General features: G+C 41.9%; 2 protein-coding genes across 2 annotated transcripts in view; one reads left to right on the top strand and one right to left on the bottom strand.

Annotated features, from left to right (window-relative positions):
- Window positions 1-7,411: 7,411 nt before the first annotated feature.
- Window positions 7,412-20,035, bottom strand: part of LYRM4 (LYR motif containing 4) — a 111,114-nt gene continuing 98,490 nt past the window's right edge. Inside the window, exon 4 of the transcript XR_009724442.1 lies at window positions 7,412-7,500. The gene's annotated coding sequence lies outside the window, so the exon portion shown is untranslated. The remainder of the gene's footprint in view (window positions 7,501-20,035) is intronic.
- Window positions 15,372-17,641, top strand: PPP1R3G (protein phosphatase 1 regulatory subunit 3G). The gene has a single exon (XM_061346575.1). It carries the CDS (start codon window positions 15,573-15,575, stop codon window positions 16,380-16,382), a length of 810 nt encoding a protein of 269 aa, XP_061202559.1. The 5' UTR covers window positions 15,372-15,572; the 3' UTR covers window positions 16,383-17,641.

Below are 20,035 nucleotides of genomic sequence, written 5' to 3'. Positions count from 1 at the left end.
AGGCTATATATATGTACATTAATTGTTTGTAAATGGTGACATTTTTATAGTGCTGTTACAGTTTTGCGAGTAATTGGGAATGGGGTTTCTGTATATTGTTAAAAGACATTTTACACTTTAAATAATAGAAGCGACAGAGCCCCTGTAAAGCGATCACAATTTTCCCAAGGATTTCAAATGCGTGACAGAGTAATGCAGTTTTACAGCAATTCAGTTTCTGCATGCTTGAAGGCAGTTAGAGGCTGTAGTCAAAAGGAAAGCAATGCCTTGAGGCAACCTCTGGTAATAGCTAGGAATAGGGAAGGATCTCTAAAATATTTCCCAGAACTGGTGAAATTGGATTCTGTTTTTGTATAAAATGGCTTGAGTTTGAAAGAAAAGTCTGATCTTCAAATTATGTACAATATCTGTGCTTGCAAAGCCTGGCTGCTTCTTCCATGTATTTTTTCCCTATTCAAGATCAATCTTAAATATTATTTTTTTTTTCTGCTGGATTTTCTGATTTAAAAATCCCATTATTAAAATACCTACAGTTTCATAAAGTCGAATCTAAACAGGTATTGTCACAGGTATTTTGAAATCCGTTTGTGCCTTTAAGATGAATCAAAATATTTTTCTTTTCAGTCACTATATTTTTTTCTTTCTCAAATATTGTTGACTGCAGCAGAGAAGGAAGGAAGTTGTCTAAATCTTGTAACCTTGGCTATTGTCATTAGTGATTTGCAAAACAGAAAACAAACAGATACTTCTGGTGCTTTGTTCATCTGAAATTAATAAGGTATGTGAGACCGAAAACCAGCAATTTACTTGATCAGCATCAACTGTTTTTTTCATTAAGGAAAGTGGAAAGATGGTGAAGACGTGGATACTTAGCTTTATATCCTGTTTTTATACACTTCGGTCCAAATATTCAAAGCTGTCCAAATATTCAAAGCTGTGATGGTCTGTAAAAAAAGATGCCACTCAGACTTGTTTTTCAAGGAAATTACAAACAAAGCTTCTGCCAAACTACTCCCCAAAGCAGCTGTTTGGGCCAGGAAGAACAGTGAATGCTAACCATGGGCTGAGTTGCTGGATTTCAATGTTGCTGATTTGAAATGTAATTTAGAAAAAACCCATCCACCTGGTCTGTTTCTTTTGGAGTGAAAACCCACTGTAATCTGGGAAACCTCACACTCCCTCACTTTTGTGATACAACAATGGGATGAGAAATTAAGATAATTCATCTGGTAAGGTTCTGGGGAGCAGGAGTGTATTTCATCTATATTCAAGAAGTGTCTTTACCTCTTAAGAACCAGATTTTGGCTGGACCTTGCATGGTGATGGGAAGTTTTCATGCATCATCTTCCTCCCTCTGAACAGATCAACTGTTGTTCACATTATGGCTAAATATGTGTCCCTCCCCTTGTCCCATAACAAGACAGGGAAATGCTGCTGCCTCTTCCTATGCTAAGGTCTCCTCCCCTAGCTCTACAGATACCAGAAACCATTTTTCCTCAAACTGAATAACAGTTAACATTATCAGGTTAAACTTGTGGCCTGAGTTCAGCAGTAGCAGTCATTTTTTCTCCTTAGCTGGTGCAGTGCTGTGGTTTTGACTTTTGGCCTGGGAACAGCACTGATAACACTGATGTTTTTAGTTACTGCTCAAATGTTTAGTCTGATCAAGGGCTTTCTGAGCCTCATGCTCTGCCAGGGAGGAGGGGAAGCCAGGAGGAAGCAGAGACAGGACACCTGACCCAAACTGACCAAAGAGGTATTCCATACCACAGCATGTCATGCCCAGGATGTAACTGAGAGTTACCCAGAAGGGCTAGTTCACTGCTCAGTCAGGCTGGGTGTTGACGGGTGGTATTGTATTCTCTTTCCTTGTTATTTCCCTTATCATTATTATTATTGGTGCCAGCAGTAGTGATTTGTGTTATACCTTAGTTACCAAACTGTTCTTATCTCAACCTGTGGGAGTTACATTCTCTCTGTTCTCCTCCCCATCCCTCCAGGAGTGGGGAGAAAGGGGGGGAGTGAGCGAGCGGGCTGTGTGGGTTACTGACTGCACTTAAACCACAGCAACTTGTTGTAGCAGTCTTATTCTCAACCTGCAAGTAATTTTTCCAGTTACATGAATTGGGCTGTTACAGGATATTAGCTATCCCTGTAAAAATGGCCTTGATAACATCCTTAGAGCACTGTACTTCTAGTAACATTAGTGCAGCTCCTAGGATTGCAGCAAATTACACTATTAACTTTAATGCACTGTCATGAAGATACACACCTTTAAATAAAACCCAAACAATTAAGTAGAAATTAAAAGTTCAAAGTAGGATGCATTTTCTTAAGGTCAGTTCAGAGTAACATTCCATATGATCTTTAGAGGTCTCTTCCAACCCTAACAATTATGTGATTCAAGGAGAGGATTTGTCATTCCCACCACTAAATCAGTAATATTTCCTTTACCTGTTATTATGCACTCCTTTGTACGTTAGTGCATACTGGCCCTGCAAGTTTAGCACAAGAAAATCTGGATCATCTTTTTGCAACGCAGCATCAACATCATGTGGTTGCTTGTTTCAAGCAAAGAGAAGCTGAAGATGGTGCCAGCAGAGGAAGAAAACTGTAGCAACAGGAGATTGTCCTCTCAGCCAGCTGGAAGCTTTTTCTCTACGGCTGGATGGTGAAATTGGCTCAGCCACTGAGCCTGTACACAGGTAGTCAAAAAGCAGTTATTGGAGTGCCTAGATATATGATTTCTGTCTTTAATGTTAGCTATGAAATCAAGCAATGGAAGCTGTGTAGTAATTTTAAGTAACCCAAGATCAAACAAAAAAGCTACATGTTCCCAGGTAAGAGTAGTGTTTGCAAGAGGGTCTAAGGATTTAGGGACCTGTGTGGTATTATCGAAAGAGAAGGACACAAGTTTAAATTTAGGTTGTTCATTTCGTTCATTTAAGCAAGAGTCAAAGTTTAAATCTAGAAATACACTAAAAGAGTTATTCTAGAAAACCTAGTTAAGAATGATTTTTTGCACATAAGCCCCTGTTTCAGTACACTTATTCTGGAGTAAATCCTCTTTCCAATTCCACTTAATCCCTGTTATTAGGATTAAGAATATTTACATACCGAGTTGTTATAAAATTTGTTTTTTATTATATTTGCAGTTACAGACATGGATTTTAGTAGCCTGCCATATTACAAATAACTTTCAAAGATATGACTTACAGTTTCAAATCACATTCACTTAAGTTTTTCTTTAAAATGTTCTTCTCTGTTAGCAGGCTCTTCTTATCATTCCACTTCTGATATATTTTTAGTGCCTCAAGTATTTTGTAGACTACACCAGTAATGCCCAAGCCTTATTTGTATGTTGGCAATTTGGTGCCAGCACGAGCTGCACCAAAGTCAGTGTGCATATCCCTGTGTCATTTAGAAAGCAGTCTCACACTGAGACTTAAATGTGAATTCAGACTTTCAAATTTAGGTTCCCATTTTTAAGTTTTAAATGTAAATTCTTTGCAAAATTTTTGACATTAATGTTAGAAGAATACCATAACCACCTGTTAACTGTGCATATTATATTTATAGGCTTTGAACCATTTCTCTGCAATCACTTGGAAACTCCAGTGTAAGGAATGAGTTTTATGGAGCCCTTGAAGAGAGTGGTAAGGAACAGGAGCTGGATACCTTCATGTGAAAACCTGAAAGTTTTATATAATCTTATTTCACTAAAAGTATTATCCCTGCCCCCACCATCCAACTGTGCTTGACAGCAGCTAATATTAAACTGTATCGTAGAATAAATGGAAGCAAGTTTTGTTCAGGAAGTATTACAAAGACTATATGAAGAGTAATTGTCTAATTACTATAAACACTCATATATATGACTATAAGCACATTAAAGTATTTGAGAACACGAAAGAGTATATAAGGGTATAAATATGTGTGTATATGTGTATACGGTATACATAGTATGTATAAGGTATATATATATGTGTGTGTGCATACATGAGTTGAAGCTTGTGTTTGACTTTCTTTTTCCTGAGGTCCCCATGACTTTTAAGACCAGAAGCCTCCTAAGCATCAGTTCAAGGCGTGTACAGCACGATGTTGTGTGAGCAGGCTGCTCTAACCTGCTTTTCTTTTTCTCATACTTCCTTGGGATGTTCATACATGCAGTCTCATTGATTTATTTCTTTTTTTAAGAATTACTTTAAGACCTTTTCTATTGGTTTAAGTACATATTTTGAACGAAATATTAAAAATGCCACTTTGAAAGACAAGCAGTCTGTGAATTTGGTGAATTTAAAACACCTCTTTTTCCTGTAAATGGATTTGTGTCCAAACAGATGGGAAAAATGTGGTATTTCCTCCATTATTTTTTTATGCATAAAGTATTTGCAAAAGAAAGAAATGAATAAAAGCTCTGCTGCTACAGGTCAGTTCTTTACCTGAGGTGCAAGGAGCTTCTGCATCATTTGATGCACAACCCATTCACAGCAAACCAGTTGCTAATTGCCATGATGGGAAGGAAAAATAATTTTATCTTTAGAACTTGTGTCCTTGTATTCTGCCTGCTAGCAGTTTGTGTTCAGATTAACTTCTTGCCAAAGTTGCTGCTACTGCTTCTGGCCAAACATATTAGGGAACAGGCAAGCCTTTGTATATGCCTGGAATTTTGTTTTAGATGAAAAATCCAGACAAGAAACTGCACCATTCATTCAATCAAGCAAACAGCAAAAATTAGATCAGTGTGAAGGCACAAGCTTTTAGACTTCACTGGTTGCCTGGAGGATTAGAGCTCTCTGCAGAACATACTGAAAGGTCACCACCTCACTGCTTTTATCCACTGCACTTAACTGTGAAAAATAAAGCAGCATGCATCTTGTTGCAGTTCAGTGCCAATACCTTATGGATCTTACTGTTCTGTAATATGAATCAAGAAATGATGACTACATGGATTTGGTTGTAAACCATAACGATAAGACACCCCCTGAGCATATGGCAGGGAAGAAAAATAGAATTTTACATAGAGTCATTAATCTTCAAATTTGAAAATAAGAAAGGCTTCACAGTTAAAAGAAAGCGCTCTGCTTTTGGCCAAGATAAACATTTTGTTCTGGGAGTGAAAAGGGAGCACCTTCTGTTGGGAATGGATGCATCCTTCTTGCGGGAGGAATAAGAAATTACTTCTTTTTTTTTTTTTACCTGGGGAGATAAGTCAATGGATAAAATAGGAAAACTGGGAAGGAGAGAAAATTACTGTTGAACTAGGCCTTTGGGGTAATTTTAACTAAATTTAATAATTGAATCATTAAATATTCAGAATGAAAATGAAACCACTATTCTTAAACTCTTGCTCAGTTCATTAGTTCATTCTTCACCCTTGGTTGTTAAGCTGCCCTTCCTCATGACTCCAGCCTGATTAAGGTAACTAAGGTAACTAAGGCTCCAACTTTTGGTTCCCCAAGGCTGGCCTGGCTGCTCTTGATCTTGTTGAGTCATCCTTACATCTGCAAGTAAGATGCTCAAATAGAAAGAATCTGGGTAAGACTGCTTATATGACTAGGAGATAATGGTATGTGGGCAAGAGAGACATTAGCTACCAGAAATCAGTTCGTAATTGAGACTCTGCAATCTGTAATTTACTTAAGAGATTCAGAATTATATCCTGTACTCATTTACAGCGGTGTAAGTTTGGAATTATAACCTTAACATCAGCGACGTTATTCATGGAATAAAACAAGTCCAATGTGATGAGCAAACAGTGACCTACTTACTACTATTGAAAACATGGTAATGTAGAGCAGTAAGAACTTTCTGTTGACTTTAATTGTGCTCATGCACTTCAGTGGTTTGTTTGGGAGACAGAGCAGGATGTGAATGGCACCACTTCTTATTCAGGGGTATCTTTATTTTGAAAATGATGTGTCTTCTTTCAGCTGAGTTGTTTTCAAGCTCTTTACAGTATGGTGCCTTCTTGAAATATTTTCATACTGAAGTGAGTTGAGTCCTTCTGCTTTACCAAGTAAAACGATAAACAACACCATTTTGGCACCATTAGGTTGCATTTACAGTCTATCATATTATAGAGACATTAGAAATGATCTACTGAATTATGGAAGTAGCAGCCTTTAAATGTCTCATAAGTTTGGGAGTGAAAAGAAATAGGAGACATGTGGGATTCATCTTTTTGTTTTAGTCGGGTATGAAAATGGAGACAGAAGCAGAGTTACAGCAGATCAGTAGTCCAGATACCAGCAAAGAAAACATATTTAGCTAAACTTAAATATTTACTGAATGATAATGTGAACTATGTATTATCTGCGGGTGGCTCATAAATGGAACTGCCCTGAATTGTGCCAAGCCAGTAGTGGGAACAAAGAGCCTGAAAGAACTTTATAAAGGTTGCAATCCCAATTCATGATGATATGAATCATGATAATGTTCTTTGGTAAGGTGTTCATCCATGATCACATGCTACCTACATGGCTGGAGGACTTGGACTTGATTTGATCCAAATTGCAAAGAATTCAGGAAGGGAAAGGATGGTCCTGCCATGAAGGAAGTGATTTCTAGCCTAAAGGGACTAAATTTTATTGCTGTTAATGCACCTAGCAATCCTACAGAAATTGCTTAAACTAACTTGGTTACCTATTGCATATTGCTAACTTTCTACCCTGAGAACTCAAGCAGTCAGATTTCTGAGATACTGAGCACTTACAGCTCTAGCTGAAATCAAAATGCTCTGAACCTATGAAGAATCTTCTATACCGATAAGCAACCTCAAAAGTCAAGTTGCACATTTCCAAAGTGAGCACTTAGAATAAGTGGACACTTTTTACCTTTTCCTCTCTGCAGCTCAGCTCACTAATGGTAAAAGCAGGAATAATACCTCATCTCACAGGAGTCTAGTCTTTCTGAAGCACTTGAAAGACATTGTGATGCTGAGCACTGTGGAGTATCACATGAGGGCATCTGATCACACCTTCAGAGCAGGACTCAAATACTATTCAATAAATAAGGCCTATAGCTACACACTGAGCAATGCGGGGAAAAGCAATGACAGAACTATTGAGTAGCTACAGAGAAAAGCAATGACACAACCATTGAGTAGCCATCTATCTTGTGTGCTTAATGATGCAGTCTGAGGGAAAAATGGCCTAAGAATGTGTAATTAAAGGCTGTAACCTAAATGATGCACTGCAAAAGGCTGCATTAATGTAATAAAGACAATGTGACTTTGGGCAATTTCTACATATCGTTTCTCAAATCTGTATTCTCAATATTCTTTTAACATGGATTTTTCTGTGGGTAATTAATATAAAGCTTTGTTATACTCTTTAGAAAAAAGTATCAATGCATTGATTTGAAGAAACACAGCATATATCTCCATTGAAATGTGGACACTACAAAAGAGTAGACAGAGTATATTTTATTTACCTGAGTTTGCGTGACAGGGTTTATGTATGTCTGTTTAAGATTGCTGTTGTTTAGCACAAACTTCAGCTAGGGTACTGTCTTGAGAGAAGTGGCCATGGATTCTTCAAGAAGCTGTAGCAGACGTGAGGTTGTACATGAAAGTAGGCATAGAACTTTCAGTGACTAAACCTAGTATCATTTAGCTAATTAGTTTTATATTTTACGATGCTTGTAACATTTTATAACATCAGCTTGAGGGAACATATCTCCCAGTCCTTCAAAGCAGTGACTTCACTGATATTATTCAGATGTTCCATCTACACATATATTTGCAATTAAGTACTTGCTAAAATTATTTGTAGGCTTAGGTCAAATTATTTAACTTGACCATCAGCAGCACTGCAGTTTGTTCAGCAATTCTTTGCCAATATCCAGTAGCGGTGCTGGTCACCCTGATCTTCTGTGCACCCAGATTCCTCTGTTGTATTTATCAATGCATTAACAAGTCTGCCATTTCCACAGCTCAGGTGAGAAAAGTGGAGACAGGGAAGAAGAAAGCAGCTTCCTAAAATAATAGTAATTTTATCACATGAAAAGATGATAAAAGCAGCTGCTTTGGCTTTCATTCTAACATGTTAGAAATCTGCTACAGCTAGAACAGTTCAAGATTTTTTGAAGACAGGAAATAGCATCTTTTTCAACAAAAATTGCCATTCGGTCACAATTTCTTATTAAAAAAACAAACCCAAACCAAAAAACTAACTGTAGAATGGTTTGTTTCCTTACTAGGGGACACAGCAGTATTTTTTTTAAATACGTCTATAAACTTTCTATAAGCTTTTATATGACAGGTTCACCAACAACCCTGACTTCACATTCACATGCCTCCTCCTCTTTCATCCTCTAACCAGTGATTCCTGCTTTCTCTTCTCCCCACTCCAGGAATTCAGCAGGTTACCTCCTGAAGTGTGCTAACACACCCTTTCATTTTTGTTTGATGCTATGTTTTTGTCCTGGATTAGTACTCTGGCAGGAATATACGTACGTGCTGTTAAAAAGCTTCAGCTCTGCTTTGCCTCAGATAGAAGAAGGTCCTGATTTTAAAGTGTTAGACAATACTGGTTCAGTTTGCAGGACAGGTGATCTTTCACATGTTACTTCAATTTTTAATTCTGTTGCTACGGAAAAATGTATTTGCAGTTAAATTAAATTTAAAAGCAATTACAATCAACCACACCACCAGATGGAGCTCCTTTTCTGCCTTTCCAGCTGTAGGTGGAAACTGGGGGACAGAATTCACTGGGACTGTGGGACTTAACTATATTTATAGTCAATGAAATAGAAAAGTCCAATTTTTTACTTCTAGTGATGCAGGACTGAGCATCTCTGCATTCATATACAGTTATTTCAGGTTTTTTTTTTAATTTGTATACTGTATACTTTTGCAATCCTGTTTCTTGTTCATGTACTTGAGAGTTGTCAAGTAGATGCTTACTTGTTAGAATGGTACAGTATTATTAAAGCAGCATATATTTCTGCTCTTCATATTTTCTACTGTAAAAACTATTAACATTCTTTAGAAACTCAAATCTCTCTTTGTTCAGACCACTACATGATCTGTTTTGTTCACTGAAATTCAACTCTGAAGTCTTTTGTGCTTTTAGCAGTACTATATTGTGTTACAGATAGCTAGTTGCTGGTACATATATATACGTATATATATATACGCACATCAACTGAAGTGATAATGTTCGTAAGTCATAAGAATCAATGTAACTGTGATAAACATTCTCTCCTTTACAGGATATACTCTATCAGATGCCTGTTTGGCCATCTATTATCATAGTTTAGCAAGTGAGAACAAACTATAAGTGAAGCAGTCCTGGAGAGCTACGAAGAGACAGGGTTGAATTTATTCCTTTTTCAGCAGTTTGAAAAAAAAACACATTCAAACAAACCATTTTTAACGTAAGGTTGATACAGCACAATTACTGGGAAAGCCTATTCTCATGTTTTAACCCAAGTGAAAGAAATGTGAGACACATACAACTTACCTGGTTGTGACTGATGGACTGAAAAGGTTGGTCTGTATTTGCCAGGAGTTATTAGAACAGGCTATTACTGCACAGCAATATTTTCCCAAAAGACAGGGAGGTATCAGCTGGTGAGGTCAGGTCAGCATTCCATTATGCCACGTCAAACAAGACTCCAAAGACCAGTGGAGGTTTTGCCAGCTGATGTCATGAAGGTCCTTCTGACCAGCCGGCCAATTCCATTGTCCTCAGAGAGTCCAAATGAGCTCATGCTGCTGTTGATTTTGAGTGAACTACACAACTTGCTGCTTGTGACAAACACAGAAATACAAAACAGGATTAATGTGAGTACAAGTTCATGTCATTTTCCATTTTCATGTCTCATTTCCAGTAGGCAAAAAACCTAGAGGGAAAAAAAAAATAATGCCATGGACATCTAATATTCATGTGCTAACAACACAAAAAGCTGGTCTAGAGATGTGTTGATTTGTCTTTTATGTTTTATATACTTTCTAGGAGTCCATTTTAGAGCATATGTCAAGCATTTGGAATTCTGGAGTGTCCGTAGCCAAGAAGTGAATGTATCGTCTGTTTGAATATGTTTCCTTTCAGTTTTTCAAGAAAACATTGATTTTTCTTTTCCAGAGGCAGTCTGCTAGGTGGCAGGGCAGGAGCACAATCCAGCCATTTAAGGCAGATGGCAAGAAAAAGGTGGATTATATTAATAGCCCAGTAACAGTTTTGGGGGTAGAATGCCCTTTATATCAAGCTACTCTGGATAAGATAGAGCTTATTACTCACTGAAGTACAAAGCAATATCCTAGCATAATGTAGAGTAAGAATTTGATCCAAACTGTGTTTTTCCTAGATTGCTAAGTAAAAATAATACATAACCCTAGAGGTTTTACATGTGAGAACCGGGATCCTAGTGTTCATCAGAAACCTTTGAAAGAGATGTGGTTCTGCGGCTTTCTGGAGATTCACACTAAACCAAAGAAAACCCATAAAACCCCATTTCAACTCCTATGCTGTGAATACGTTTGGGAAGCTAGAACATTTTTCTCACTGAGAATCTGACTTTTTCCTTTTCAAACACACTCTATTTGGGTTAAATTGTTGAAATGCAAATATAAGTCTCTCTATTAGAATGGCAGCTTGTACATGGGAGGGGATTTTATTGTAATATAATTTATGTGACAAATGACTTAAGATTTTCAGTGTACCACATCTAAATAAAAGATAAATATCTTATAAATATCAAAAGTTTTAATCCAAATCTTGACCCCTCTAAAAGCTGCAAGAACCAAGCAATGCTTCAGAAACTGTAGTGAATGGAAAGTTTTTGTGCAACATGGTTTTGTCATGGTTAATGCCAACTGCAGTCTGAATTTAGTGTTTGTTCAAGAACTTGGAATCTTTTCCATGCATTTTCTGCAAAACAGAAAGTAAAAAAAAAATAAAATCATTTGTACCATATATCACAAAGAATGGACTTGATTTTATACCAGATACAGGGAAATCTCAGAGGTACTGAAAGTAATCACAAAAGTCTGCCTCTAAAGAGGTTATCATTTCATCCAAATAGAGGGACGTTCCTTGCCTTGTTACGAAATACTTGGTATTAGTAAATTAAAAAGTATATCCCCCATCATTACAGGAAACACAGCCACTGCAATGATTGAGGAAAACTTAATAAATATTTTTTCATACATTTAAAATAATTGCACAGATGCAAGTCTGCTGAGAGATAAGACCAAATATACAGCAGACGTCTTTTAAAGTGACTGACTGAGAGACTCAAAGCTCTAAAGGATTTTGCTTGCTGAGCAAATTAGCTTTAAATCTTCATACTTAAGATTTGGAAGCTAAAGTAATCACTTCCAAAGATTTTTTCCCATTCCAGTACTTTTTCCATTACACATCTATGCATGTCCTTTTGGAGTGCAGCTGCTTGGTTCCCCTGCATAAAGAAGATAATTAGGTCTAATAATCTAACTTCTGAATTATTTCTGTTCAGATTGTATAGACCAATGGAGTTTTTCATTCAGTGCTTGACCATTCACACAAACACAGTAAACTGAAATCCTGTCCTGATTAAAAGAAGAGAAAAGCTAGAATTTCCCATGGGATAGGGAGCATTCTTTTTCTAATAAGTGAGGATGCTATTAATATCCTCCCTGCCATTTTTGTACAAGCAATGTGACTGTTAAAGTTGGGATGGAGAGCTACATGATTTTCAAAGTGAAGCAAGAAGACTGTATGAATGAATGCCACTAGAATTTGACAAAAGATGTTATCAATTTTGTGATTGAACTGTGATAATCCCTATGTATTTCTAAATCCCCATAAACTGTTTCATAAAGCTTAGGAGTTATTACTTATACATGTTTTCTGATAAGCTATTGTCATGGGAGATTTTATTAGCAAACACTTGAGTGGGAAATTGGAGAGACTTGGCATATTTGAAGTAAGTGTACCCAGAAGAGGAATAATTTCCTCCTGGGCTAACTGGGAAATCCACTAGTTTTGGATTTGAAGGTTGAAGCTAGTATTAAAAGTGCATAAAGAGAAATTAAGTGTCTGAATGGGCTTCTGGATTACATTGTGAGGTTGAGCTTAATCAACAGAATCTTCCAGCTGACTCTGGCTGTCTGCAGATAGGTATTTTCATGTTCATTTTGTGTTCAAATGATGACTCTCAATCCAAGCAGCTTGACCAATTCATTAAATTGCACATCAAATAGATCTCCAACCGAAAACTCTGAGAAATACATACCCATGCAATCAGAGCGAGAACTGAGAAAGCAATACCATGGATCACTCACCAGTGATTTGTGCATTCATTCTGGGTTTTTTAAAATATCACTCAGTAGCTGTCTTAGGATGCAAACACTTCTGTGACATGGCTTAGTGTGAGGTGTCCCTGCCCATGGCAGGGGGGTTGGAACTAGATGATCTCAAAGACCTTTCCAACTATTCTACGATTCTATGATTCTGTGTGTACTGAGTGCAGGAGGGGGACAAAGTGGGCAGCTGGGAAACAAGAAGCAGGAAAATGAAAGAAGGTCTTGATCCTCTGTGCAGTTTATGACCTGAAACATATCTGGTCAAAGCTCAGGGGATGCAAAAAGCTTCCTGTGAGTCTGCTGTCTCTCTTTTACTAGGAAAGCCCTCTGCTTTTATCTCAACATTTTCTTTAATAACAAATGTGGTAAATAGAAGCCTGAGACCCTGTTTGCCCCATTCTTTCTTAAGAGTCCATTTTGAAATACGTAAGAGGCAACACTAAATGCCTCCTTAAGTAATGTCCATTGGCGTCGTTTGTCACATAGCTGAGCATCTTTCGTAAAGGTTTATCTGATTTTAAATTGCTCCCTGTCAGAATGGTCGCAATCGATTACCACTAAAAATCCAGCTTCCCTTTGTATGCTGTTAATTGCCTGATTTTAATTCTTCTCCTGCAGTATAGATTCCTGTTGCCTTAACTGCTTTTGCTTAATTTCTGTGAACAGCAGTTGTTTTTGCAGGCCTGTTTCCCAGACTTATGGAATATATATGAGAAATGTATATTAATTGCTACAATATTACTTAACTTTAATCAATATTTACATTAAGTTTCTCTTTTTGCTATCTCTTATTTTGCTTGAACCTTTAACATTCCTCTGTAATTTCTAGAAGTCCAAATGTTTTTTGCCTAACCAGCAAATGGCAGTTTTTCCCCTTGCTACTTAAAACATTTGTTAATGATTTGGAAAGCTGAAGAAGCATGCATTAGCGGAATAAACACCACAAGAAGAAGTAAAAGCTGTTATCTTCATTTCTGCTTTTCTTCACCATAAAACAGATATTGCTCTGAGAAAACAGTAGTGCTGTATTTTATCTAAGAAACCTTGGACATACGGTAAGTACTAAGCACCATTACCTACACATCATCTATTCTTTCTAGCTCAGTAATCTGAAATGCCACAAGCCTCGGAGAGGTGGGTCATGAGGCCTCATTTCCAGGCATAGGTAAGAAGGCACCTGCATTCCAACCTGTGGTCATCGAAGTGCATGCTAACAGGAGAGTGGCACAATATGGTTGTCCACTGCTCCATTACAGCCACCAAGCAGGTCGGGAGTGATGGTGAAAGTAGGTGAAACCAGTGCCTTCCCTGCCAGCAGTTCAGTGCAGGAAGATCATCATGCTCCTCCTTACGCTGCATTGCATGCCTCAGCTGAGTAACTAGGGAGCATGCTCTGTGGCTTAGTATGATCCTGTTGAGACTGGTTAGTTCAAAGAGCTGAAAGAGTGGCACAGCAGCTCGCTGGACTAGGCAAAGGAGTGCTCCCCTGAGGAGCTCAGCCAACAGCTTGCAGCAGAGCAGCGGTGATGAGCAGTTGATGGCAAACGGGTATTCATCATGTTTTCCATTAGCACAGCTAGTGCCAGCGAGAATGTTTGTCCTTTGTTCCCGTTTCCTACAACACTCTAAAACAAACAACTAACCATGTGGAGTGCAAGACCAGAAGCTGGAGCAGTCAGATTATTTAGCACTTCTAAGTAACTGCTGTTTGTCTCCTCAGTCAAGGTGTAGTAAGAACACCCTCACAGGTTTATCTGCTAAGAAAACCATTTAGTGATGTTTCTGCTGCTTTGGCACTCATTCCTCTGCAAGACCCAGGCTGCACACTCAGTTGAGCTGCACTGTAATCATTAACATTGGGAGGCTGCTTTTTGGCAACTAGACTAATGCTAAAAATAAACTATGCAAAGAAAAAAAAAACCCCACACCCATATAGATCCATAGTGGGAGTCTGTTGCTTCAGAAAGTACCATGTTATTTGCAGATGCTTTTTAGTGTCTCTCCCATGAGTAAAAGAATGGAGGAAAGTTTAATAATGTAGTGTTTTTCCAATCACCTGTGCAAGTCACCCCAGACAACAGCAGTGACACACATGAAGTATAGAATTAAGTTTGGAAAATTCTCAGATATGCGTCTCACCATACTAATAAAACTCTCGTGTTATAAGGATGCTGTTTACTATACATCATCCTTAGAAAATAAAACAGAGAGGAATCCTATTTCTCTTTATTTGATTACACAGAAAAGTCTGTATTTTATTTTTCATCCCTGAATGTTTTTTTCCTTTGTTTAACTGGAAACTTTAAAGACAGTCTGACCTTCAAAAGGGGTGCGTGTACATGTATCTGTGTGCCTCCTGAGCCTTTGGACTTGATTTTCCACAAGTACAGTACTGCTGATAGCAAGCGTAGGTAAAACACGGTTAAGGAGATTTTCTTACAGAATGCATCATACTTTACAAAGTGAATGCCTTTGGTTTTCCTTTTACCTCTGGGGCTCTGTCCTCCAGCTCAGGTCTCAAAGCTCTCCTCTGCAGTTAGAATGGCTGGTAACCAGCTTAAGCATAGAGGTTGCGGGTCTCACAACCTCTCAGCCGCAGAACACGGACGTCCGGTGAGGAGCCGGGTACAGGGGCAGGACCCGGGGCTGCGAGGGGCTGGCAGAGGCTGAGCCCCACTGCTGGAGGCCGCTCCCCGCCTCTGCCCCAGCGGGAGACCGAGACCCCGCAGTGGTGCCAGCGCGGAGCTGGGCGACGTCCTTACTAATCCAGACCACCAGGGCTCGTTCTTCGGGGCGTCTCCGACGGGTGGAAGGAAGCCTAAATGACGACGATGAGGAAGGCCATAATCATTAACCGTAATGGTGAAGAAGCCCGCTCCAGCAGCCCGGGACCCCATTTTCCCACCCCGCCGGACTCGCAGTGCCGGCGGCAGCAGGAGGTGGTTAAAGGACACCGGCAGGCCCAGCTGGCTCCGCGGGGCGCGGCTGTGCCTGCCCACCCCGTCTGTCCCCCCAGCCCTCTGAACGCCCGGCAGCGTTGCTCGCCGCTCTCCCCCTGCGCGGGCCGCGGGCGGGAGGACGTGCGTGACCGCCCGTCGCGGCTGCTGCCACCCCGGTACCGCCCGCTGCGGGAGGTCCCGCCCGCGGGGAGGCTCCGGGGCCGGCGGGTGGGCGCGCCCCTCGCCCGGGGCCTGCGGCGGGGGCGCCGGATAAAGCGGTGCCGGCCCGCCCGCTCGCCGCCACAGGGGCGGCCGGGACGGGCCCAGCGGGGCGCCCCGCCATGGCGAGCCCCGCACGCCCGCGGCAGGAGCCGGCGGCGGGAGAGCGGCGGCTTCTTGGCGCGGCCCCGACGGTGCCCCGCGACGCCAAGCTGATGCTGATGGAGCTGCGCCGCTGCGGGCGGCCGCCGTCCCCCGGCGCCGGCGAGCGGCGGGAGGAGGTGGAGGAGGAGGCAGAGGAGGAGGAGGAAGAGGAAGAGGAGGAAGCAGCGGCGGGCGAAGACTGTTGCAGCAAGTGCAAGAAGCGGGTGCAGTTCGCAGACTCGCTGGGGCTGAGCCTCGCCAGTGTGAAGCACTTCAGCGACGCCGAGGAGCCGCAGGTGCCGCCCGCCGCGCTGTCCCGCCTGCAGAGCCCGGCCGCCGCCGAGCCGGACCCGCTGCCTCCCGGTGAGGACCCGCCGCAGCCCGCGCCGCGCCTGGTGCCCGACTTCCCCGACGGCGGGGAGCCCAGCGCCGAGCGGCTGCAGCGGCAGCGAGTCTGCCTGGAGCGGCTGGGGCGGCCCGCGGCGCCCACCGACGTGCGGGGCACGGTGCGAGTGCTGGGCGGCCCCGGCCCCCAGGAGGTGACGGTGCGCTACACCTTCAACGAGTGGCTCTCCTTCTTGGACGTCCCGGCAGCCCCGCTGCCCCCCGACCCGCCGGCCGAGCGCTACTGCTTCACCCTGCCTGTCCCGCCGAGCCTGCGGGAGGGCTCGGCCCTTCACTTCGCCATCCGGTACCGCGGCCCGCAGGGCGAGTTCTGGGACAACAACGGTGGCCGCAACTACACGCTGCGGTGCTGCAGCTGCCTCGAGATAGGCCCCCGCGATTGATGGGCGCCCGACCGGGAGGGCAGGGGCAGGCGGCCGCAGCCCCGTGCCCGAGGCCCTCTCGGGAGGGCCTCACCCCGGAGAGTCCCCCAGACCTGGTGGGTTTTGAGCGGCCGCTTCGTTTTTTCCAGCAAAGAATGGACGTGCATAGTGTCACGTTGCTGTGGCTTTTGGAATCGTTTTCCTTTTACTTTGTGGAGAGAAGAAGAGACTGAGTAGGGCTTTGCTTTTCCCCTCTTGAAGTGAATTTTTGGGGTCTTGATTCTGGCTTGACTGCACCTACCTGATTAGTCAGAGCTGCACAGAGCGCTGGTGTGAAAACTTTGTGATGTGTTCGCTCCAGATGTAACTTTGGATCCAGGTTTTCCTGTTCTCACATCCATTTCAGAGACACTACTGCGACAGCAGCGGTGTGCTTTGTGTTTTCAGTTATTTTGTTAGTTGAATGGACTCCGTGACAATACGATTCACTGCTGTGAGCACCCGTCAACCTCACGACAGGCTTGCCTGTCCGTACCACCTTTACTGTGCCTGCGGCATCTCTGAACAACAGCCTGTTTGGGGGCTGGCTCTGGGGCTGAACTGGGCTGCTCTGGTTTTTGTCACTCCGCACACTTCGATACCGTTCCCTGCCTTCCCCAGGCCTGTGCGCACATCCCTCCTGGCTTATAGCAGCCAACAGGGACTTCTGCAAAAATGTTTTTGCTTAAAATAGACTGGTGACTTCTCGCACAGATGAGAAGTCTAAAACTGGGACAGAGGAGGAGTTAAAGCATTTGCTGATGCTGCATTTATCAGGAGAACTTTGGTAACACCTTTGAGTAACGCACTGTGAAGTAAAAGCTGGTGTCCGTCTTGCACACAGTTCGGCATTTCCAGGTTTGGGGAGTGGTGCCTGGTTTGGATGACCTTCTCCCACAGGAGGATGCAACACAGAGGGTGTCCTCAGTAACAAATGAAAACAAGTGCCTTAGTTCAGCTCTCCTTGTATTACATTTTGCACCACATTTCTCAAGTATTTCTAATTTATTCAGTTTATTTTGCTACATACTTTTCAGTGTTTGTATGTTGCTGGGAAAGGGGTTTGTTGTGCTCACGGTTGGGCTTTGTCACGCTGGGCACTTGAAATGGTTTCTGTAGTCTTCACTCTTGCCCTGCAAGCTTGGTTGACTACTACTGGTGCCCCAAGCCCTGAAATTAAGCAAAAAGTACCAATGAGAATGGGTTTGTAAGAATAAAAAAAGCTTTAAAAAAGTGGAAAAGCTCACCGTTACACATCCTTCTTTTTGTGTGTAGCAAAACAGAACGGGATACTTACTGGTTTTGCAATCTGGCTGCGCTCCTGCCCTACCATGTGGGGTGCAGAGGGGCTTGAGCTGTCGGCGTGCCTCGCTGTAACCGGGGATGTTGCCTGTCCATAGGCAGCAAGGCAAATTGCCCTGTAAGTCCCTGATGGCCCTGTATGCTCTTCTAACGGGCATCTTGGGCAGAGCTGTGATGTGAGGAACCTTTACTAGCATGGGTGGTAAAGAGGCAGGTGTTGGTTGAGTTTTGTTCTGGCTCTTCTGCAGCTTTGACACCGCTTATTTTCTTCTGTGTCTTAAAATTGAGGGTAGTTTTTTTGATGAGAAGACCAGTAGGTAAGACACTGCCAGAACACAGAAAATACTGTGTCATGGATGGATGTTCTTCAGCAAGGCCTGGGAAGATTACTTTGCTTTTAAAAAGAGAGCCTACTGTGAGTTTTCTCATGTCTTCATGTCCTCTGAAGATGTAGAAGACGTAAACGTGGAACATCTCAAAGCCCATTACGAGCACCTTAGAAAAAAAATCTTCTTTATGTAATTCCCTGTTCTTGAAAATCATTCTTCCAATAATCTGCCTCTTGGGAGAGCTGGTTCCGAATCAGAGCTAGAAGCTGGGGGTTTACTGGGGAGATGGCATGAACCAGAGGCAGCTTCAGACTTAACTTCTGCAGTTTTGCTAACACAGGCACTGCTTCTGAAACAGCCTGGTCACCCTCCTCCCTGAATCACAGAATCATAGAATGGTTTGGGCTGGAAGGGACCTTCAAAGGTCATCTAGTACAATCCTCCTGCAGTGAGCAGGGACATCTTCAGCTAGAGCAGGTTGCCCAGAACCACATCCATCCTGGCCTTGAATGTCTCTAGGTACCTGTACATAAACCATTGTGTGAGAATATGGCCAAATACAAAGAGGCTTTTAGTTCCTTCAGAAACTGCCCTGCTGTTAAGGGTAGTACCAAGTTTGTTTTAAAAATGCCATGTGTTACAGGATTACAGGATATTAAGTGGAATAATCTCGTATGAATTAGCCTTTCTTCAGATAGTTGTGTCAATGATGTGCTCTTAGGATGATACGTGAAGCTAACCGCACTGAAATTGATTCTTTGTTTAAGTGCAAGGTAGTATTTGAGGCTTCTGGAGCCCATTTCTTAGTCTGTGTTTTGTTTATTAATTGCTTCAGAGAATAAGGAAGCTCTGCCAAAAAAGGGAGGGGAGGGATCCCTCTCCCCTTGAACAGAACTTAAAGAACAGCCATACCCTGATGGCTGTGTCTGGGCAGGGCTCAGACAAGCCCCAAACACACTCACTTCTTAATCCACGGCACAGTTTTGTACTTTTAAGAATTTACAGAAGCACAGATTGCCAAAGCAGGTTTCAAAGACTGCCTACACACACTGCTCTGCATTTTCACAGATGAGCTTATTGGGGGCTACAGAAAGGCAAAGCCTCACCAAAGATTACACTGGGCAGTAGTGTAAGAATCCGAACCAGACCATGTGTGTATTGCATGCTGGCAAGCACAGGGCTGCTGCTTGTGGTCATAGGCTGATATACATGGCATAATTGCAACTTCACTCAAGAAATGCTTCAAAATGAAGTATTTTTAATTGTGTAAAATCAAAAGTCCCAGCAGAGTAAAGCATTAAGTAAGCACTCTTCTTGTTTGGTTGCATTCCTGTTAATGTAGTATTTTATAAAGATTCAGAGCGTAACTTCTAGAGAATGTGCTCATAAACACCCCCCTCCCCTAACCTAAATATAAGAAATGGTAAAGATTTGTAAGTGCTGTTGGAAAAATTGCAGCTCCAAAGATTTTCACTGTACTCATATTTCTGTTTTGTTTCCCCATGGATTAAGGGTTTAGGGGAGAAACGGCTGCCAAATGGCTTTATGCGTGTATGTAGAACCAGAAAGTTGAAACTCTGTGCTGGGTAACTGTGAAGGACAGCTAAGTTAAATCTTCCTTGAGCCATTTTTTGCCAATTACATTTAAATTCAGATCTAAAGTCCAGAAAAGGACTCTGAAGCTAAATTTACTTTAGTGTCATGAAGAACCGCAAACTTGCATGCAAACGAGTTCTGTTTTATTTAAAGCTGGGGCTTTCAGTCAGTACTTGAAAAGCCTGGCTTCTGCTCCCATTGGCTTCTTTGGGATTTGGATCTGGCCCAAAGTACTGCAGGAAGGTAGGGGAAATGATCTAGGTTTAATTGTCTATTCTGTTCAGAGTCTTCTGTTATGGGGTTAGGGTAACATGGCACTGTGATGAATGTTCATCTGTCAGGAGTTCAAAATCTGCTGCCTATTGCGTGGCTGTAATTAAATCACCTTAATTGTTTTTCATGATTCTT

The sequence above is a fragment of the Neopsephotus bourkii genome, unplaced genomic scaffold (assembly GCF_033783945.1).
Source record: "Neopsephotus bourkii isolate Nb327-2 ecotype Australia unplaced genomic scaffold, CSIRO-AGI_Nbou_v1 NB_272, whole genome shotgun sequence".
NCBI lineage: Eukaryota > Metazoa > Chordata > Aves > Psittaciformes > Psittacidae > Neopsephotus > Neopsephotus bourkii.
Note: the sequence above shows the minus strand (reverse complement) of the source record. Positions and strands in the feature narration are given on the sequence as shown.